The 18,328-nt window shown below is 44.7% G+C and overlaps 1 protein-coding gene across 2 annotated transcripts; it reads right to left on the bottom strand.

Moving 5' to 3' along the window:
* Nucleotides 1–2,891: 2,891 nt before the first annotated feature.
* VLDLR (very low density lipoprotein receptor) lies at nucleotides 2,892–17,666 on the bottom strand. Of its 2 annotated transcripts, XM_050328499.1 has the most exons (19): nucleotides 17,426–17,666; nucleotides 13,225–13,344; nucleotides 12,327–12,449; nucleotides 11,349–11,471; nucleotides 9,639–10,010; nucleotides 9,410–9,532; nucleotides 9,202–9,324; nucleotides 8,644–8,787; nucleotides 8,441–8,566; nucleotides 7,883–8,054; nucleotides 7,354–7,578; nucleotides 7,078–7,196; nucleotides 6,559–6,698; nucleotides 6,300–6,441; nucleotides 5,845–5,991; nucleotides 4,843–4,932; nucleotides 4,376–4,453; nucleotides 4,095–4,264; nucleotides 2,892–3,540 (listed from the first exon to the last, which is right to left on the bottom strand). In XM_050328499.1, the coding sequence occupies exons 1-19, from the start codon at nucleotides 17,649–17,651 to the stop codon at nucleotides 3,505–3,507; spliced, it is 2,799 nt and encodes a 932-aa protein (XP_050184456.1). In that variant the 5' UTR covers nucleotides 17,652–17,666; the 3' UTR covers nucleotides 2,892–3,504. The 2 variants fall into 2 exon arrangements, with proteins under 2 accessions (XP_050184456.1, XP_050184457.1); XM_050328500.1 differs by lacking the exon at nucleotides 4,843–4,932.
* Nucleotides 17,667–18,328: the final 662 nt, after the last annotated feature.

Below are 18,328 nucleotides of genomic sequence, written 5' to 3'. Positions count from 1 at the left end.
AAGCGGTAGAAAAGAATGTGGAAGCAGAGGGAGCATATTAAGAGACATTTGCATATTTGTGAGGGAAAGAGCCATTTTCAAATCCAGCTTTGCACACACACTGGCTAGCAGACACTGAACAGAAATAGGCAGTATTTAGAACCAGAGGACTTATGCATTCATCTAGGAAGCAGAAATGATACCATTACTTTGAATACTACCTCAATAACCAAATAAAGCCATATTTTTGTATCTATTAGCAGAAAATTCTTCAGGTGGAATATAAAGTCAACACTGAAACAATCAAACAGGTTATTAATGTCCCATTGCTCTGTGAGCCCACAAGATTGCAGCAGAGTTGCTGAGACAGGAATGACCTTTGAGAATTCATTTAGTGGACATCAGCACAGCCACAAGCTGTGCATCCTGCATTAGATGCCAAAAGAGTCGTATGATAAGCAATAAAACAGAGTCAAACACTTGCAAATGGCAGGTGAGAAAAATTGTTCATAGAGAGTAAGGCATTTATCAATGCAAATTGGATCTGTTTTTACAGAAGGAATCCCTGACTACTCTCCAAGCCTACTATGGAAGTAAACAATTATTTCATAACACAAAAATGAAGAGGGGCAGGGAAGAATAAACCTGAGTGAGACTAAGAACTGAACAATACCTGCAAGTAGGCACAGGTCATCTTATATCATCTTCTGCTACTGCCTGATATTCCCCACTCCTCCCTCCTGCTATTCAAAGGCATAGAAGTTTTATCTGGTAAAGTGTTAAGTCTCCTCTAGACTACAGAAACTACTTTTGTATATCAAAGCATAATTCTGACAACTTTATTCAGCTCATTAAAGTTAGACAACAAATTCCTAGAGCCCACAGTTTCTGTAAGAACCACCTCAGGTTCATAAAAGAGATTTAACTTGCTACTTCAACTGAATGTTAACCTCAGGAAGAAGTATCTTCATTGGTCTTACCAGTCTACTCCTTATGCCTACTCCTTATTTGGTACGATACTGGTAACTGCAATGAAGTTCCGCAAAAAAGTAGAGCTGTTCTTCTGTACAAAGACTAGAAAGGTAAAGGATTTTGCCTGTAATTAGTTGCCATGAGAATTTATAACCATCTATCTAAGAATTATGTTTTCTGATTTGTCACATTTGAACACAAATACTTGTTAGTATCCTGAGTTAGACATCTTACTGTAACAGTTGAATTCAACCCTGTAACTAAGGATCCTTACATATAAAGCTGATGTGAAAGGCACTTTATTCCAAAAAGTTCTTGGCAAAATAGATACAGCATTGCTTTCCAGAAACTTTAGAGGTCCCCTTACATTCTTATCTTTGCAAGATATTTCAGTCTACATGCTGTCCAGATACTGAAAATATCTGCAGTCAAGTGCTGCTAGGGATAGTTGGCTAGAAGCCTCCATTCCCCAAGGAGTCACAACTAGACACAAGCTTGCTAGAAACAACTTAAATTGCACAAGTAGGCAGCTGGCCTCATCTGTCAATAAATGAGTCCACAGTAACAGAAGACCACTAAGAGAGCAGACCCCAGCTGTAGCTGCAATGAGAACAGGCATTAGAACCAAGCCCTGGCACTGATCCATGTTCTGACTTGATGATTTTCAGTGTTACCATTGTAGAGGCAGGATTGCTTGAGAATCATTTAACAAAAGAATAGCCAAGAGATTTTTGCTCCTTCCAAACTATGTCTCAGCCTTGAACCTGCATCCCATCTTAAGTACTTTTTTTCTTACCTTGAAGGGGGAAGGATTAGCAACAGTCAAGTAGCACCTCATACTACAACAGTTACGGGTGGCAATTCCTGGCCAAGATCCTGCAGTGTTAGGGAAGAAACCACGATTTTATCTCAGAAAAGTAGTTTATCATTAAGGAAACTACTAATGAGTAGGGAATCTACCTTTTACTCAGTTGGAGATTACCAAGTAGTTTTGTCAAAAAGACCAAAAGATCAAGATCTTTTTTACTCCAAACTTGATCACAGAGCTAAATGCCTGAAAACCACAGAACCTGAAAATTAATTCAGTCTTAATACTCCTCTATTGCAGAAATCAGCTATACATGTACAATGGAGAATGAGCATACCTGGTGCTACTAGAATTAGCACTCAAGTAGTATGGTACTAAATAGTTATCAGAGATGAGTATTATCTTCCCAGACCCAGAACGGTTCTACAATTTATTTTTCACTCCTACAGTCACCCAAGAGTCTCCAGCACTTCAAGTGATCGGTATCTTACAGCCATTGCAATGAACTGAGTTCCCTCAGAGAAGGGGACAACTGGCTCATTAACGTGCATTACAGGGAACTTCAGTCATTACACATGTAGCAACAGGGGCTTTTCAGCACTGAACCTCCAGGAGCAGCCTCCCACGACAGCTGCCAAGTCACAGCTCTAACATTCATCTGTTCACAAGTGCAGCAACTACCATGACCCAACTTCCACTGCCTGCTAACAGCTTGACACCACTGTGAGGTTATGCATAACATGCTTTGCAAGAAAGGACCTTATACTTAGATATATAACTTACCTTATACTGGCAGACAATGTTTTGACCTGTCTCCACCCATCATGCTTATCAATGTTGCCTCCTAAGAGCTTGCAAGAGTAGTTCAGTGTTTTTAGCCAGTGTCAATCCTAACTTAGGAGTCTAGTTGGACTTCTGTGATAGGAGACCCTCTCTGTCCAGTACTCTGCAGAGTATTAATCTCAAGTACAAACCTCTGGCAAGTCAGTAGTGTATTACCTGTCTGGAGTACTGATGATGTAACCGAAGAAATACTTCATTATCTGGCTAGCAGTAGCAGTGTAGCCTACTAAAGGTTTCAATTTAGGATATACTCCATTTTCACTGCTAACATAATAATAGAGAATAACACTTTAACTGCTTAATGTTTTTATTTTTATCCCCTCCTCTGCACTTAGGTTTTACAGTGGTTGCTTAAAGATCATTCATTCTTGTAATCCTCTAAGAGGTAACAGACAAGGTTGAAACAATCATACATACAAAATTACTTATGTTTACAAATTTTTGGCAATCATAGTAACCCGTTTTTTCCTATTGCCATTGCCCCCATCATTGAAAAAGACAGTGTACAATAATTTACATCTGAAGTATTTCAAAGTGCTTGATAGTGATTTTCCAGTACTTATTTACAAGTGGCCTATACACATATGTACAGGTGTTACAAGTTGTGGCTGGAATATGGCTTTCTATGGAAAGTGCTTTATATTTGGTCAGTGGTGTTACTGACTAACCAACCAAGGGTTACTGATAAAACTGTAACCACTAACAGCTGAATTGTTGTGGACATGTATTTACAGAGTCTGTTGTTAAGCTGTATAAAATAGCTATTTACATAAGTGTTCCATAAATACAGAAAGTATCTTCTTTCTTCCAAGAATGGAGGAAGTCCTTCAGCCACAAACCTGGTTACTATCCCCAAAGAGTGTAAGACACAAGTAAACTGGAAGTGATTGCTAATCCAGTGCTCAGGCCATATCATCATCTGTGCTTACAACAGATATCTGTAACAAAGTAAGTACAAGTTATCTATAATTGTACTAACAAAAGACAGAAAACCGCACATATCATAGCTAATTCTGCAGGCTATGGTACAGCAATTAATAGGAGTGAGCCTTCATGCTCCATAGGCATAGCATAATTATTTGCTCAGTAATTGTTCTAATAGAGTTACTTGTCTCTGCAGGTTACAGATTCATACCCGCTCTGCCTAAGAAGGAGCAATTGCAACTAGACCTTTTCTCAATCCCAGTGGGGGTACCTATGTTAGAAGCTCCAAGCACAAGTAGAAGTAGAAAGCTATACAGCAAAGGAATATCATTTGCCACCACATTTAGCACAGATTACTCCATCCCAGGTGTAAGACACCAGCTACCTACTACAACTTTAAGCTTGATTAAAGGGACAAGTTCTCAGCTGATTCAGTCCAGGGGTTTGACTGCAGCCAGAAGCTTTGAAACACAGACACCTCTCCTAAACTCAAGTCAAATATCATTTGGCAGCCTATTTACTCCAAATATTAATGTGGAGTCTCAGACACACTAATAGGTTTACTTACTGCAGGGTAGGTGTGTCCTACTGAACCGCTGTGTCTTCCAATATCAATTGTGAGGTCCTCTTCTGTGGTTTTCAGGTACACTGGATTATCAAAATTCATGCTTTTCATGTTCTTGTGCTGCCAGTTGCGCCACATGAAGTAGCCAGCTGCTGCAGCCATCACCAGCAATACTTTGGAGAGACAGAGAGATTGCAAACACGGAGTAGAGTCAGGTCAAACTTGACTAAGACTGGTTTGTCCCACCACAAGGGATTCAAAAGGCTAATGAATGCTGTACTCACCAAGAGGAAGAATGATCCAAACTGCTGATGTTCTTCCAGCTGCAGTTACTTCAGATGTCGTACTGTTAGTGTTGAACCCTGCATGAGAATTTGAAGTAGTGAAGTTGCTTACTCACAGACTGGCAGATTGTCATATGCTCTGCCCAAGCCCAGAAGCTGCTATTATATTAACTTCTCAGTAATATACCACTAGAAGAGCCTAACAGGCTTCATCCTGTATTAGCAGGAAGCTTTTTTTATTGCTTGCCTTCTCTAAGCACTCATGGGATTTCATGAAACCTATAGGTTCCACACTGTCATAAGTGAACTAATTCTGTTTTAACACATGCTCCAGCTGTTGTACTTCACACACAATCTGGCCTTTGTTCTCTACTTGCATGCAAAGGAGAAAACTTCCAAGTAGGCTAATGGGTCAGTTTGCTTTAATTTCTCTAATGTTTAGCAGTGTGAGTTATTGGGACCAGTACCTCCAGGAACTAGTCCAACAGTTGGAGATTTTTCTGTTGTGCTGGTATCTTTAGCCTCAGTGTAAGCCACAGTTGTTCCAGTACCTGAAACTAATTATAGATCAAGAACCCAATTAATCCTGAAGTTCTGCAATGGCTTTGCTATGAGAGCCATGGTTGTGGATGTTTAGCAGATGGCAGAAATGATCATGCAGCTTGTTAGCTTTATTGGGAACACTGACATTAGTTTATTTCACTTTCACACCCTCAGCAGAGGGTTTTTGATGAAAAATAGTTCCAAGAACAAGGCCAGACAGTTAATCAGGCATGAATTACGGGTATTTAGAGCCACAACTATAGTAAGCCCTCCCATCCCTCACATAACATTTTCTGAGTGAGTTTTAGTTCCACAAGTTCATTGATTAGGTACACCCTTTGATACCCACAACAACCTTTTAGATCAGCCAGCTGAGGCCAATATCCTCCCATTCAGCATTCAGAATCAACATGCAATACAGTCAGTGGCACCTTGGAGTTTCTAGTTCCACTCCACTGAACAAACAAGCCTGCTTTATGTATAGTCAGTGCTGACCATAATAGCAGCAGCATGTTGATTTGCACCACAAAAGGAGGTACAAACGTCCTTGGATAGCAACACTCACTGATCAACTTTTCAACACTGTGTTATTTATATGCAGAGCCATGTTAGTTTATACCCCATGTTTGAGGGGCTGAGTATGTCTGTGCAAGTGCTTGCAGTCTGCAGAAAGCCATGGAGGTCCAAGATTTTGTTGCAAATGATGATGATGATGCAGAAGCCAAGCATGGACTTTGAACAGCATTTGCAGACTTCTGAGGGCAGTATTAATCATGTTAGAAACTCTTCCTCTCCAAGATTAACTAGATGAGATTAACTTGAGTGACGCTGCCAGCCTATACTTCCATATTTTCCAGTAACAGGTCCAGTACTCCCCTACTCCTTCCCCATCCATCCTGGTAAAGATTTCAACTGTGTTACAATACCTGTACATCTCCGACCATCCTCTTGCAAGAAGTATCCAACAGGACATGCACAGGTGTACTTTGGAGAACGCTCATTTATCTGAGGAGCAGGCAGGCACAGGTAGCTGCAGCCTCCATTCACCACGTTCTCTTCACACCAGTTCCTGCCTGTTGGTACAGCAATTAACAGGAGTAAGCCTTCATGCTCCAAGTGTATAGCATAATTATTTGCTCAGTAATTGTTCTAATAGAGTTACTTGTCTCTGTAGGTTATAGATTTATACCCGCTCTGCCTAAGAAGGAGCAATTACAACTAGACATTTTCTCAGTCCCAGTGGGGGTACCCATGTTAGAAGCTCCAAGAACAAGTAGAAATGGGCAGCTATACAGCAAAGGGATACCATTTGCCACCACCCAAAGAGGGGAAGCTTCTTAAAAGTGTACACTGACATAACTACAAACTGCACTGAAGTTACCTGAGGGCTGAACAAGTTCATGATACACAATGATGTCCTGTGCATCATTGAGGTTGTTCACGAGCGTAACCAACTCAGCTCCAGTAAATTTATTGGCACCATAGACTGCTTCATTTTCTCCATCAATCCAGTACACACGATCCTAGAAGATAATGTCATTGCATCCCGTTACCTCCACGGTGCTATCAGCCCCATCGTTGCCTGCCACATATTAGCAAGAAAAGGATCTTTGCCAATGAGTACAGAAAGTCATTCTTACCTCAAATATTGTTAGAGCAAGAGGATGAGGAAGGAACATATGCGACTTCAGCACAATTCTACGGTCCTGGCCATTCAAGTCCACACTTGACAGCATATGTAGTTTAGAATCAAGCCAGTACAGGCGGCTTTTTACAAGATCTAGGAGGGGAAAACACCAAACATATTTACTGTCTACATGGAGAAAACCTCCAAGACCTCCTGCAAGAATTGAAACACCCAAAATTTTAAGAATAGTTGCAGTGTTGTCCTAATTTCTTACCAATCCAGAATGCAGAGGGCTGCTGCAGTGATGCCTAAGCGGCCTGTGCCTCAACTATAATACAAAGCAGTGCAAGGAAAGTTATTGTTTCAGTATCTGAGAAGTGCTGTCTGTGCCTGTTGCAGTGTCTCCAGGCAAGTGGAAACTTCCCTTTCTCAGAAGCTGAAAATAGTTCTCTGAAGGATGACCTTGGCTTTTGTAGCAAAAAAGTTGCTAAAGCTCCAGAATACCTCTGGCACAGAGACAAGTTCAACATACCTAGAGCAATTCCATTAGGCCATTGGATTTCTGTTGTCACAAGCTGCTGTCTGTCAAATCCATTCATTCCTGCTTTTTCAATTTTTGCTGGCTCACCCCAGTCTGACCAGTACATAAAGCTGTGAAGCAGAATTTATGTTGTATGATGCACTATAGTACTGTGTAGTATCACTCTTTATTATGACCAATAACTAACAAAGACTACCTAAGTCAGTTATCAGAACATGAAGTAGCTGGTAGGTCCACTCTTTTAAAAGAACCAGGACAAATACTCACCCAGAGATAGGATCTACAGCAATAGAAGCTGGCTCTCTCAACTCAGAGAGAAACAAAACCTTTCTTTTTGTGCCATCTAGGCTAGCTACTGAAATGGTCTTCGCAGCTGAGTCAGACCAGTAGATGTTCTTATAAATCCAGTCAACAGCAATTCCTGCAGGGCTGTGTATGTTGTCCAGTATTTTGACGCGTGTTCCAACTTTAGCACGGGTGTCAATAGAGGCACTGGAAGAGAAGAAGTACTTGCTTTCAACACCCCTTGGCACATCTCAGCAAATCCTGCATACAGATCTCAGGCAGTCAATGCAGAAAATGCACATGGGACTTCCCGTAGACTGCCTTTGTACAATTATAGCAGCTGTTACTAGTAAGGGCAACAGGCATCCACCGTGGGAACTTGCATCAACTGTACTTTGTCATTAGGAAAACAGGAATCTAGTTCTCACTACCAGAGACTAGAGAAATATCCTGGGTAAAACACGAGATGATTTAGGGAAGCACACTAAGTTCAGAAGCTGAGTCCATTTACCTGAAGATTGCTTTTTGGCTGAAGTCAGCCCAGTAAAGCTTTTGCTCAGCAATATCAGCATCTAGAGCTACAGAGTTTCTTAGCTGCTCTACTAGCTGAATGTACTCTTTCCTCTCAAGGCCAATCTTCCTGATATCCCGGCGGTTGGTGAAAATTAGGCATGGTTCTTTCCCTGTAAAAAGAGTGTAAGTGTTATCTATACTTTTAGATATCCAGTCACATATTGTTCTTTTACAAGAAGTTTTAAGACTCATCATATTTAGTATTTGCCATTCTACACTTTCTAGCAGATGCTGACAGAGGTCTTGGCTGTACTATATCTCATTCTTTTCTCCTTCCACAAGGGTCCTCCTGCCCAGGGAGGAGACACAACTCATTTATGTCAGGCAGCTTTAAGCACTGTATCAAGGCATCATTCGAAGTGTGAGCAGTGTTCAGATCAGTACAAGCTGCATTGGTAATAGCACAACTAGTCTCAAAACCACAGTAGCACAAACAGTGTATCACTTGCTAGCTCATTTTAAAGTTGGGATAAAGAAGTCTTAAGCCAATACTCACCCACTGCCTTGCACACCCCAGTAGCAAGATCCATCTGATACCCACGGCTACATTCGCATTTGTAGCCCCCTTTCAGGTTGATACAGATTTGACTACAGATACCAGGGTTCTGGCATTCATCAATATCTGTAAAAACAACAATTTAATTTATTCTCACCTCCAATACCACCAGTAAGGTGCACATTAAACTGCTAGATACTTGCCTCCACAGGTTCTCCTGTCTAGAAGCTCAAACCCAGCTGGACAGTCACATTCAAAGCCAATAACGAGATCTCTGCAGATATGAGAGCATCCGCCATTGTTCACCAGACATTCATTTATGTTTGGAAGAGAGGAATCGGCCCCTTCTGAGAAAGCATGTATATTTAGTCCTTTAGTCTTAGTCATGAAAAGCTTTACCAGGTACCCATCCCTCTGCTAATGATGCCTGCCACATCTGATTAACCATTCTGGCACCTGAAGTCACATGCAAGACATGCTCTTCAAATTCATGTCTGCTGAGCTGTCAGCGCCTTATCTGTGTTACAAGCAGGCAGCAGCAAAGATTGAGGCTCCTGATTCAGGATTTCCATTGCATTCAAGTGCCTTCTGGCCCCAGAGAAGTCATCCCAGTTTAGCTAGGACAAAACTAGCATACTAATTACATTGGTCTTGGTTGCAATGTTTGCCAACAAGAAGTGCAGATGGGCATTCCAGACTGACATCTGACAGCTCACAGTATATTCAGTAGTCAACACTGCATAATGAGCTTATTCACTTACTACACTCCTTTAAAGGCTCATCACTCCAGTCCTTGCAGTCTCTCTGCTGGTTACACACTTTATTGATATCTATGCATTCTCCACTTCTGCACTTGAATTTGCCAGGTCCAGAGCACTGAATAACTGAGATAAGGAAGACTGTGAGGGTGACTGCCAGCTTCAACAGATATTCTGGGAAGACTTTATTGTTGCTTAGTTCCACACCTACCATTGTTACAATTTGCTTCATCACTGCCATCCAGACAGTCTCTCACACCATTGCACTGCCTACTCCCATGGATGCAGTTCCCATCTTCACATCTGAACTGGTCTGGTCTGCAGGTCCGAGAAGCTGAGGACACAGCCATTACAGACTTTTACTTCTTAGATTTACTGAAGGAAAGAAAATAAAACAGAAGCCAAGCAGTACCTCCTGGAGAAAGACTGAGTTAACTTACGGCAGTTGACTTCATCACTTCCATCCTTGCAGTCAGGATCTCCATCACAGCGCCACTTTTTGTGGATACATTCACCTGAGCCACATTGCACCTCGCTGGCAGAGCACTTCACAGGAGGTGCTGGCTGGCGGCCACATTGCTCTAGAGATTCATCTGAGTGGTCAGGGCAGTCAGCATCATCATCACACACCCAGCTGATGGGGATGCACGTGGAACTCTTGCACTGGAACTCATGAACTCCACAGGTAGGAGGTGCACAGTCCAGTTCATCACTGCCATCGCTGCAGTCATCTTGACCATTGCAGACAAAGCTCTTGGAAATACACTGCCCACTTCTGCATGTGAACTCTGCTGGACTACAAGTCACATTGCCTGGGGTAACAGGAGTAAGAGAGATTAGCAGATTACCACAAGAAGGCTGACTTTTGTATGAAGGTGTTTTGTTTGGCAGGTTTTTAATCAGCTGCAGCTGTTAGCCAACAGAAGATCAGCATCCTGTATAAGGCTCTAGGAAAGCCTAACTGACAACCTAGAGGACATTTGGGTCCCACAGACCATCCTCCTTGTCACTGGACATTATGAGTGATGGGCATCAGATCTGAACTGAGTGAAAATAACCTTCTGAAGTAGGTAGACTGTCCTGCACTTCAGATTTTGAGCCTTGCAGAAAACAGACTCTAACCAAGTAAACCAGAGACAGGTAAGAGAATTGCTAAATCTAGAGTAATACAGACTAAGATTCAGGTAGTCAGATGGTCAGCATGTACTGCAGTTTGAAATAGAAGTGCTTTGTGCTGCTCCCCAGAATAGCAGTGGTCCATTTGCCTGGACCAGCAGAGATAACAGATCAAGATCTTTTACCAGTTGATGCTGTGGTTAAGCACACCCACATAACTTATGCCAGTTCAAATAATGCTGTCCCAATAGCAATGTAGCTAGCAACTCATTATGCCTAGGCTGATAGTTTTATCAAATTAATTAGAAAACTGTCTGTAGATTTACTTGTCAGATTAAGGCATTTGTTTGATGAGCAAGACAGCAACTCCACAGACACACAGCAAAAAAGTCTGGAGATCGGTTAAGCCATCCAGGTAAGTAAGATGGGTTCTGCTAGAAGCCAGCCCTGTGGCTTTGGTTTGGCCCTGTCTAAGGACATCTTAGACAACTCATATGTAAGCACATTCATTAGCAGAAGCCAGGAATGCTGTACTCAATGCTGCCAGTGGCAGCTCTACTTGTGTACCAGCCTGAAGTTGGTTCCCCCTCCCCACGGACACCTGAAATCCAGCTTCATGGAATACTTCAGGATAGGGCTATGAAGCAGATCAGTTGTGCCCTTGGCTAAGAGTCACTACTACACTTCTAGGAGACAGTTTGTTAATGTAAGCAGTAACTAGAGCTACCTTTGCAGAAACTCTCCAGAGAACAAGTTCTGATGTTTGACCTGTGACTAAGCCTATGGCTAGTGCTAAAATTAGCCAGAGAAGAAAGACAGATGTTGAATAGCTTGTATTAGTGTAACTTTTAACTTAGCAGGATAGAGGAGTGTTAGAAAAGGTTTCCTTTTTTAAGCGGCTGCAATATAAGACAAATGTAGAAGAGATATTGATACTATGAAAAATTGATCTTCCCAGGTATACTGCCCAGCTAGCTCTTCTGCAGACAAGTCAATTTCAAATAGAGTTACGCAGCCACCATTTCTTCCCTTACCACAATTCTCTTCATCTTCTCCACTGTCACAGTCTTTTTCACCATCACATTTCCAGGACACTGGGATACACTGGGTTGACTGAGGACCACAGCTGATTTCATTTACCCGGCATGTTCTCATATCTATTGAAAAAAGTTTAGGTTCAATTTAAGAGGTACTGATCTTGGGTTTTAGCAGCTGTCCTGAAAGTCGAGACTGAAAGACTTCAGCTCTGGACAAAGTTGCAGTTCTTAGATGCCAACACCCATCAAGGCTGATGGCTTCATCACGGCAAAGGTTACACTATCTTATAGTGTTCAGTAAAAGAAGATGCTTTCAACTCCTAACTATAAGAGTATATTTGTAGTGGTAGCTTTGTGATTGCACACCAGTTAACGCTATAGAAGCCTGAACTATAATAAGTAGTAGTAGCCAGAAGTAACGCCAGAGTGCAGTAGGACCTGAAGCTGAAGTATTCCTCAGTGTGGATCCTATTGATACAGAGATGACACTTCCTGGACCTAAACTCCTTGATGAGTTACCACAGTTAAGACTGGAGTTGCTAATCATAAGACCTCAGAGTCAAGCCTCTGTACTTCCTGTCCCGCCCCCAACAAAGAGTCAGACACTCAGTCCCTACACTAGCTCTAGCATTATAGGGATGCACTTGAAAGTAGCTGCCTTGGAGAACAGTGATCACTTGGTGGACAAGCCACAGTAGTGCTCAGGCCTGCCATGTTCTACTTGTTGCTTCTAACTGCCAGTGAAAAAAACCCCTTGCACTTGCTACGTCTACCAGGACAAGTACAGAGTGCATCTTGTAAGCAGTCAGAAGTCTCAACAAGACTTTGATGTGGCCAAAGCCAAACTAGTGCTTAGCCAGGTGCTCTCCAAGACAAGTATATCCTTCCTTTGGGAGAGCCAGGCAGCAAGCAGGCAAGACATCACAATACTACTCCCCACAGGCTTGCCTAAACCACCAAGCCAGGTTAACTTACGGCACAATTCAGGACTCTCGTCAGACCCATCCTCACAGTCTGGATCCCCATCACACTGCCACCTATTAGGCACACACTGGCCACTGAGGCACACAAAGTCAGACTCAGCACATGTCTTCTTCACTGTAAGGGAGAAAGAAAGCCACTTGTTTAGAGACCAGAGCTCAGCTTGTTTGTTGCTGATAGGGATAAGCTTCTTTGCCCTAGGAAAGTTACTTAATATCCTTAGTTCTTGGATGTCTGGTGACAGCCTAATAACAGTGCTCTTTAACAGTTTGAGGGTTATTCTGTGCACAGAGAAACATTTACATTCAACTAAGCAGGCACTGAAGGACCACTGTTGCTAAGGCAGACTAACCTGGTATATTAGCTGCTGCTTTGAACAGTCTTGAACTAAAGTAAGGCCTACTGATCTCAATATTAAGGTTTTGAACTCCAAGTTTATTATTGAGGCATTTGATTTGTCATTACAGAAGGATGGTACTATGTAACTCAAAGGTAATAGTTTAGGTCTGCTTGAGCAGACTGGCAGTTCAACTACACCAATGCTGGATATTGAGTATGTTTTGCCTCATCTCCAAGTACATTTAGTCATCTATCTTGGCTTCTGTGTCTGCTAAGAGCAAGGGTTGGCAGCCAAAGTTTGACTTGGTGTTTATAGGAGACTCCAAAAAATCACCTTCACACATAAAACACGGCATTTAACCACGGAACAGCCAACAGCAGAGGGCTAACAGCAAACAGTCATGCCTTTGTTCTAGTGAATGTGTCTTTTTTGTATTCCAGCTATCAGAAGTGCTGCACAGGATAAGTATCTGTCCAAGCCGCCACTTTCAACTAGCACATACTACTATAGAAGTATTAGTAGTACTATAGAAGTATTATTTTGATTACTTACCACAAGCACTCTCATCACTGCCATCTGAACAGTCTTCATCACCATCACATTTCCATAGTTGAGGAATACAACGTCCATTACTACATGCGAATTGGGATTCCTCACATTTTACTCTCGCACCTTCAATGAAAAAAAAGGAACCTAAAAACGGATACTTTTTAGCAATACTTTCTTCCTTTCCCCTACTGCTGATCAAAAAGCTACCCTACCCACCTTACTAGTCAGCATACCATCAGCATGAAACCAGATGTGAGCTCCAAATCTTTGTAGTTACCTCATTCAATAATGAAAGTAGAGTCAAAAGCTTTCCTTCACAATTCAAATGCAGAGCTTAAGGGCTATGACAGTCCACCTGCCAAACTGCAGCAAACCAGTCTCAGTGTTGTTCTTAAGTTTATTTTTTTTCAAGGCAGGGTCAAGTTTGCAAGACAGACAGATATGTGCACATGACTTCTGTTGTCTAGCACCTAGCACTGCATTCTCAAAATACTTCAAACTTTAAGCAAACTGGGTTTAAATTTGATTAATGTCAAGCTGGATTTGCATTTCAATACTCTGCTGCTAATACACTACAGCAGAATGTCTGAGATGTCTGTAAAGATAGATTAGATAACTGCTCTGTAGCTGAACAAGTTTGCACAATTCATGTTACTCCTCAAACATTGGCACCCAGAGACATTTCTTAGTATACACTAAAAGAAGTGCAATGCTAAGAGAGCCAGATAATTTATCACTTTGTTCTGCAATCAAGTCTGTTGTCTCAAAACTGATAAGCAAGCTGAGAAAGGTACTGCTTTCTGCATAGTCCTTACAGTGCATTTTCTAGAGTACCTTCAGCTCTACAACTGTATGACCCCATCCCTTAGGGGAACCTACTTTGCCTTGAAGACATGTCATAACTGTCACTAAAAGCAGCAGCCTACTTCTTCAGCAGCTAAGCTGGAGCTGTTTCAAATAATGCATGCAGGCAAGTGTGTAAGATCATGCATTAGTACTAGCTCCACATGGCTACAGCACAATGCAAGACCTGTGCTCCTTCTTAGTTTACTGCATTATTTAGTGAAGGTACTTTGTCCTGGTATTCCAAAGGGCTTCAAACTTTAGAAGATTATTTGCTATTATACACCTTCTCTGTATGATGTGCAAAAAGCACAAATAGAAGGAAGCTATTCAAACATTTCACATTATATTCGCCAGCCATCAGGCAGTAGAAAATCACAAATTCTGAACAAAGTACAAGCAAGAACAACATGAGCAATTCTATGTGCTGAATATCCCATGTAAATTCATAATCAAAGCAAAAATTTGAAACAGCAGCTTATTGAGTTCTGTTAATGTATTTTAGTAGCCTTACTGGTGGAATAAAGTAGTAACCCACTTGTTAGACAGAGTAAAGCTGTAACAACTTTTTTTACGGAAACTGTGTTCAAAGAGTGTCAATAATCAGAACGTCAGCTCTTGTGTTATCTATTTCCATCTCTCATTTCCTTCTCCATTTGGGAATACTCCAGGATGCACTAACAGCATGGTTTTGTAAAGCTATTACTATTTGGTCATGAGCTGTCAAACAAGTAGCTTGCTCTGTGCTACGAGGTACACTCCAGCCAGCTTAGAGAAGGTGTAGAAGTCACAGACAGCAGCTTGCTCTCACCCTGACAACACCTTGTTACCCCTAACAGAAGTAGCCTTCTGCTTTGCAAGCCCTGGTAGCACATTATTTCAGTTTTTACTGTAGTACTACGTAAAACATGCAACAACTGACTGCTGCTGGTTTTGAGACTTTCTCATCCAGGCTTTCAGAGTGAAAACAGTCAACCTTTCCCAAAATAGCACATATGATATTAGACTAAGCTTGCCACTAAGGGGATCCCAAAATAACTCCACAGTCCTTAGTTACTCTATTTCAAGCTAGAATCACCACAAAAGGCTTGCTAAGACTGCCTAGTACATTGTGACTTACAAACATCACATCATTTTGACCAAATGCTATAGGGAAGTGTCATGGTTTGATTCGGCCACTGCCTCTCCAGGCACTATCTGCTATGAACAAGGAAGCAACAAACAAGGCTAAATGAAACCATAGCTGAGCTTGGAGTAACAGCTAATAAGTTTACAATTATGACCCTTACAACAAGCCATTCCAATAAGGTATCATTGCTTCTGCAGCTGATACCAAGTGAAATGTCAGAGCAACTATGTTTGTTAGTCCACAAATAAGTAAAAAATCATCTAACACCCACACAGGTGCAGAAAGGTAAAGCATCTGCTGCTGCTCCTGAAGATGTCTGTCAAACTCTAAAGGCCACCTGGAATGAGTTCCAGTTAAGATGAAGGTTGGTTCCAGACAGTAACAGCTCCCCTGTCTTACACCAAGCATAGTTCTGCAGTGTCAGGTAACCATTTAGTCATGACACTACCAGTCTAATCCACTGCTGTTTGAAGCAATGGAATCATACCTCAGTTGCACCTTCAGTCACCAGACACAATGTTTTTTAGATCATCAATTAGCCATTAATTCAAAGCTTCTCTTTATGTGCTACTCATACACCAGAAACATCTTCACACATTTTCTCCTTAGAATACGGCTTAGTAAAAAGAAGTGTAGAGAACCAGTAACATCACAGCCTGTGATTGCTAACATGTATTATCTTACTGTTCCCCAGGTAACTACTTACTAGAAGTTGGCCCATAAGCAGAAATGACTGCTGGGTAAAGGAGCACAGTAACACTGACTACCCAAGTTAAACTACCTTTCTCCCTATCTCTGCTATCGCTGTTAGTTTCAGCCCCTTAAGCAAGTTGTCAGATTACTTGTCTGGGCAGCCTCAAACATGTGACACTTGTGTACTGTCATATGACACCAAGTCCCAGAAAAGCTTGCAACAGTGATTGGGAAACCTTGTGAGAGTTCACACAGGAACTAGCTGAGACTTCTCCCAGACCCTGGCAATTACAACTACTGGCAGAAGAGAGATGATGTGGTCACTAACTCAAATTGAAGAAAGAGTCTGCCTAACTTGGCAGTGGAAGGTATCTCTTATGCTCATTTCCGAGCACACTGCACTAGTGGTTTCAGTGCCAGCCACCTTGGCCCCTCATACCACAGCTGTCTAACCCTGTCTGTTGCAGACTGGGCACAGGAGCCCATGACTGGGAATTGAGGGTTGACTACAGCAGACATTTCTTCTCTTCCTCTTTGTATGAGGACTGGATATAAGAATGCTGGGCTCTGCCCAAAAGACCTGGTGCACAATTTAGGACTATGACGTCCAGCTACCTTTAAGCATACTTTGCCAACACAGCCAAGATTTGACACTTAGGCCTACTTTAGCGTAATAGGAGATTTATGAGCCATATTAACAAAGAAGACATCAACTGCCCACCTCCAACCTGGGAGTATCCTGGACCTCGGCTGGACCAAAGGAAGAAAAGAGTCAGCCAAATGATTATTACCTCAATTTAAGAGGAAAATATTTTCAAATGACCACCAGTAGCCCCTATCCATGACCACTACCACGGGGGAAATAGCTCCTACGCCGGGAGGCAGCCCTGGGGCTGGCCACGAGCAGCGCTGCTGGCGAGCGTCCAGCCCCGGGAGAAGGGACCCGCAGCTGGCAGGGCTCAGACTTGCCACCAGGTGGAGATCCCCCGTGGTGGTTTTACCCCGGGCCCTGATCTAGAGCCATGCCAACACCGCTGGATAACACAAAGCCGAAGTTACACCGTAGTTTGACAGCACCTTTAATGCCGAAGGGTTCCCAAGCGCTCCTCTTCCACTCGCCACAGCAGAGCCCCCATCCTCCCCAGACTTTCGCCGTAGCCCCCAACCACGCAGACCCTCCCATCGGCACAGAGCAGGAAATGAGGCGCCCCCATGGCCCCCGGGAGATGAGCGGCACTGGGCTCGGGGCTCGGCGCCGCCCGGGACCCCGGGGGGGAAGGCGGCGCCTCCCACGACACAAGGGGCGGTGGGGCAGCCGCGGCGCCCCTGCCCACCCGCGGGCCCGGGCCCGCCCCGCGCCCCTCCACGGAGCCCCACTCCTCCCGGTGCAGCGGGCGGGCAGCCCAAGAGATCAGGGGAAAAAATAATGGACAGAGAGAAAAGGAAAGGGTGGTGGGAGAAGAAATCATCGCGGGGGGCAGCGGCTGGAGCTGCTCCGGCGGTGCGCGCCCCATCCTGCTCCCCCGGCCCCGCACTCACCGTCGGCAGCTGCGGGCAGGCAGCCGAGGGCGAGCAGCAGGAGCAGCGCCCAGCACCGCGGGACCGCCCGCCGCTCCGTGCCGCGCCCGGCGCCGTCGGCCGCGCCGCTCGGGTCTCCGCGCTGCCGGTCCAGCCGCATCGCCGCGCCGAGGACGGGGAGAGGGCGGGCGGGCAGGCAGGCACCGCGGTCGGAGAGGCGACGAGGGGAGGCGGGAGCCGGAGACATGCACGGGGGGTGGGGTGTCCCCGCGGCGCTCTTATACCGCCGCCCGGCCGCCCTGCGCGGCCGCTGGTGACTCACGGCGCCGCGCCGGGCGCCGGTTGGCTCGGCAGCGCCGCCCGCCCCCGCTTCCTCCTCCGCGGCACCTGCGGCGGCCGCGGCGCGCCCGCACAGCCCGCTCGGCGCGGCTCGGCGAGCACGGCCGGCGCGGTGAGTGGCGCTGCGGCGGCGCGGAGCGGTGCCTGCCGCGGGCAGAGCCCCCGCGCTCGCCCCGCCCGGCCCTCCTTCCGCGGGCGGGGGGCGGTGCGACCCTGCCGTGCCGCCAGCCCCCCAGCGCAGCGGCGGAGCGGGGCAGCCCCGCCGGGAGGGGGGCGCGGGGTGCGGCGGCTTTGTTTGTCCTGTTTCCCCCCAGTGCCGCCGCCGCCGGCCGCGCCTGGCGTGGGGAGGGGGCGATGCGGCTGCCCCGGGCCGGGCCGGGCCGGGCCGGGCGTGCCGGCATCCGCGCTGCGCGGGGCTGCCCCACGAGAAGCGGGTGATCCCCGCCGTACCCGCCGCCCGATGAGCATACGTTCGCATGTCGGTGTAGTTTTCCCTCCCGCTGTAGCGGAACTTGATATAAAAGGAAGCAGGCGCTGCTCTCGAGGAAGAAAATCACTACTTCTGCGTTATTCCATCGCGAGGTC

Source organism: Myiozetetes cayanensis, unplaced genomic scaffold (genome assembly GCF_022539395.1).
Source record: "Myiozetetes cayanensis isolate MyiCay16 unplaced genomic scaffold, myiCay2020 scf4, whole genome shotgun sequence".
NCBI lineage: Eukaryota > Metazoa > Chordata > Aves > Passeriformes > Tyrannidae > Myiozetetes > Myiozetetes cayanensis.
The sequence above is the reverse complement of the archived record's forward strand: the minus strand, read 5'-3'. Positions and strand labels throughout refer to the sequence as shown.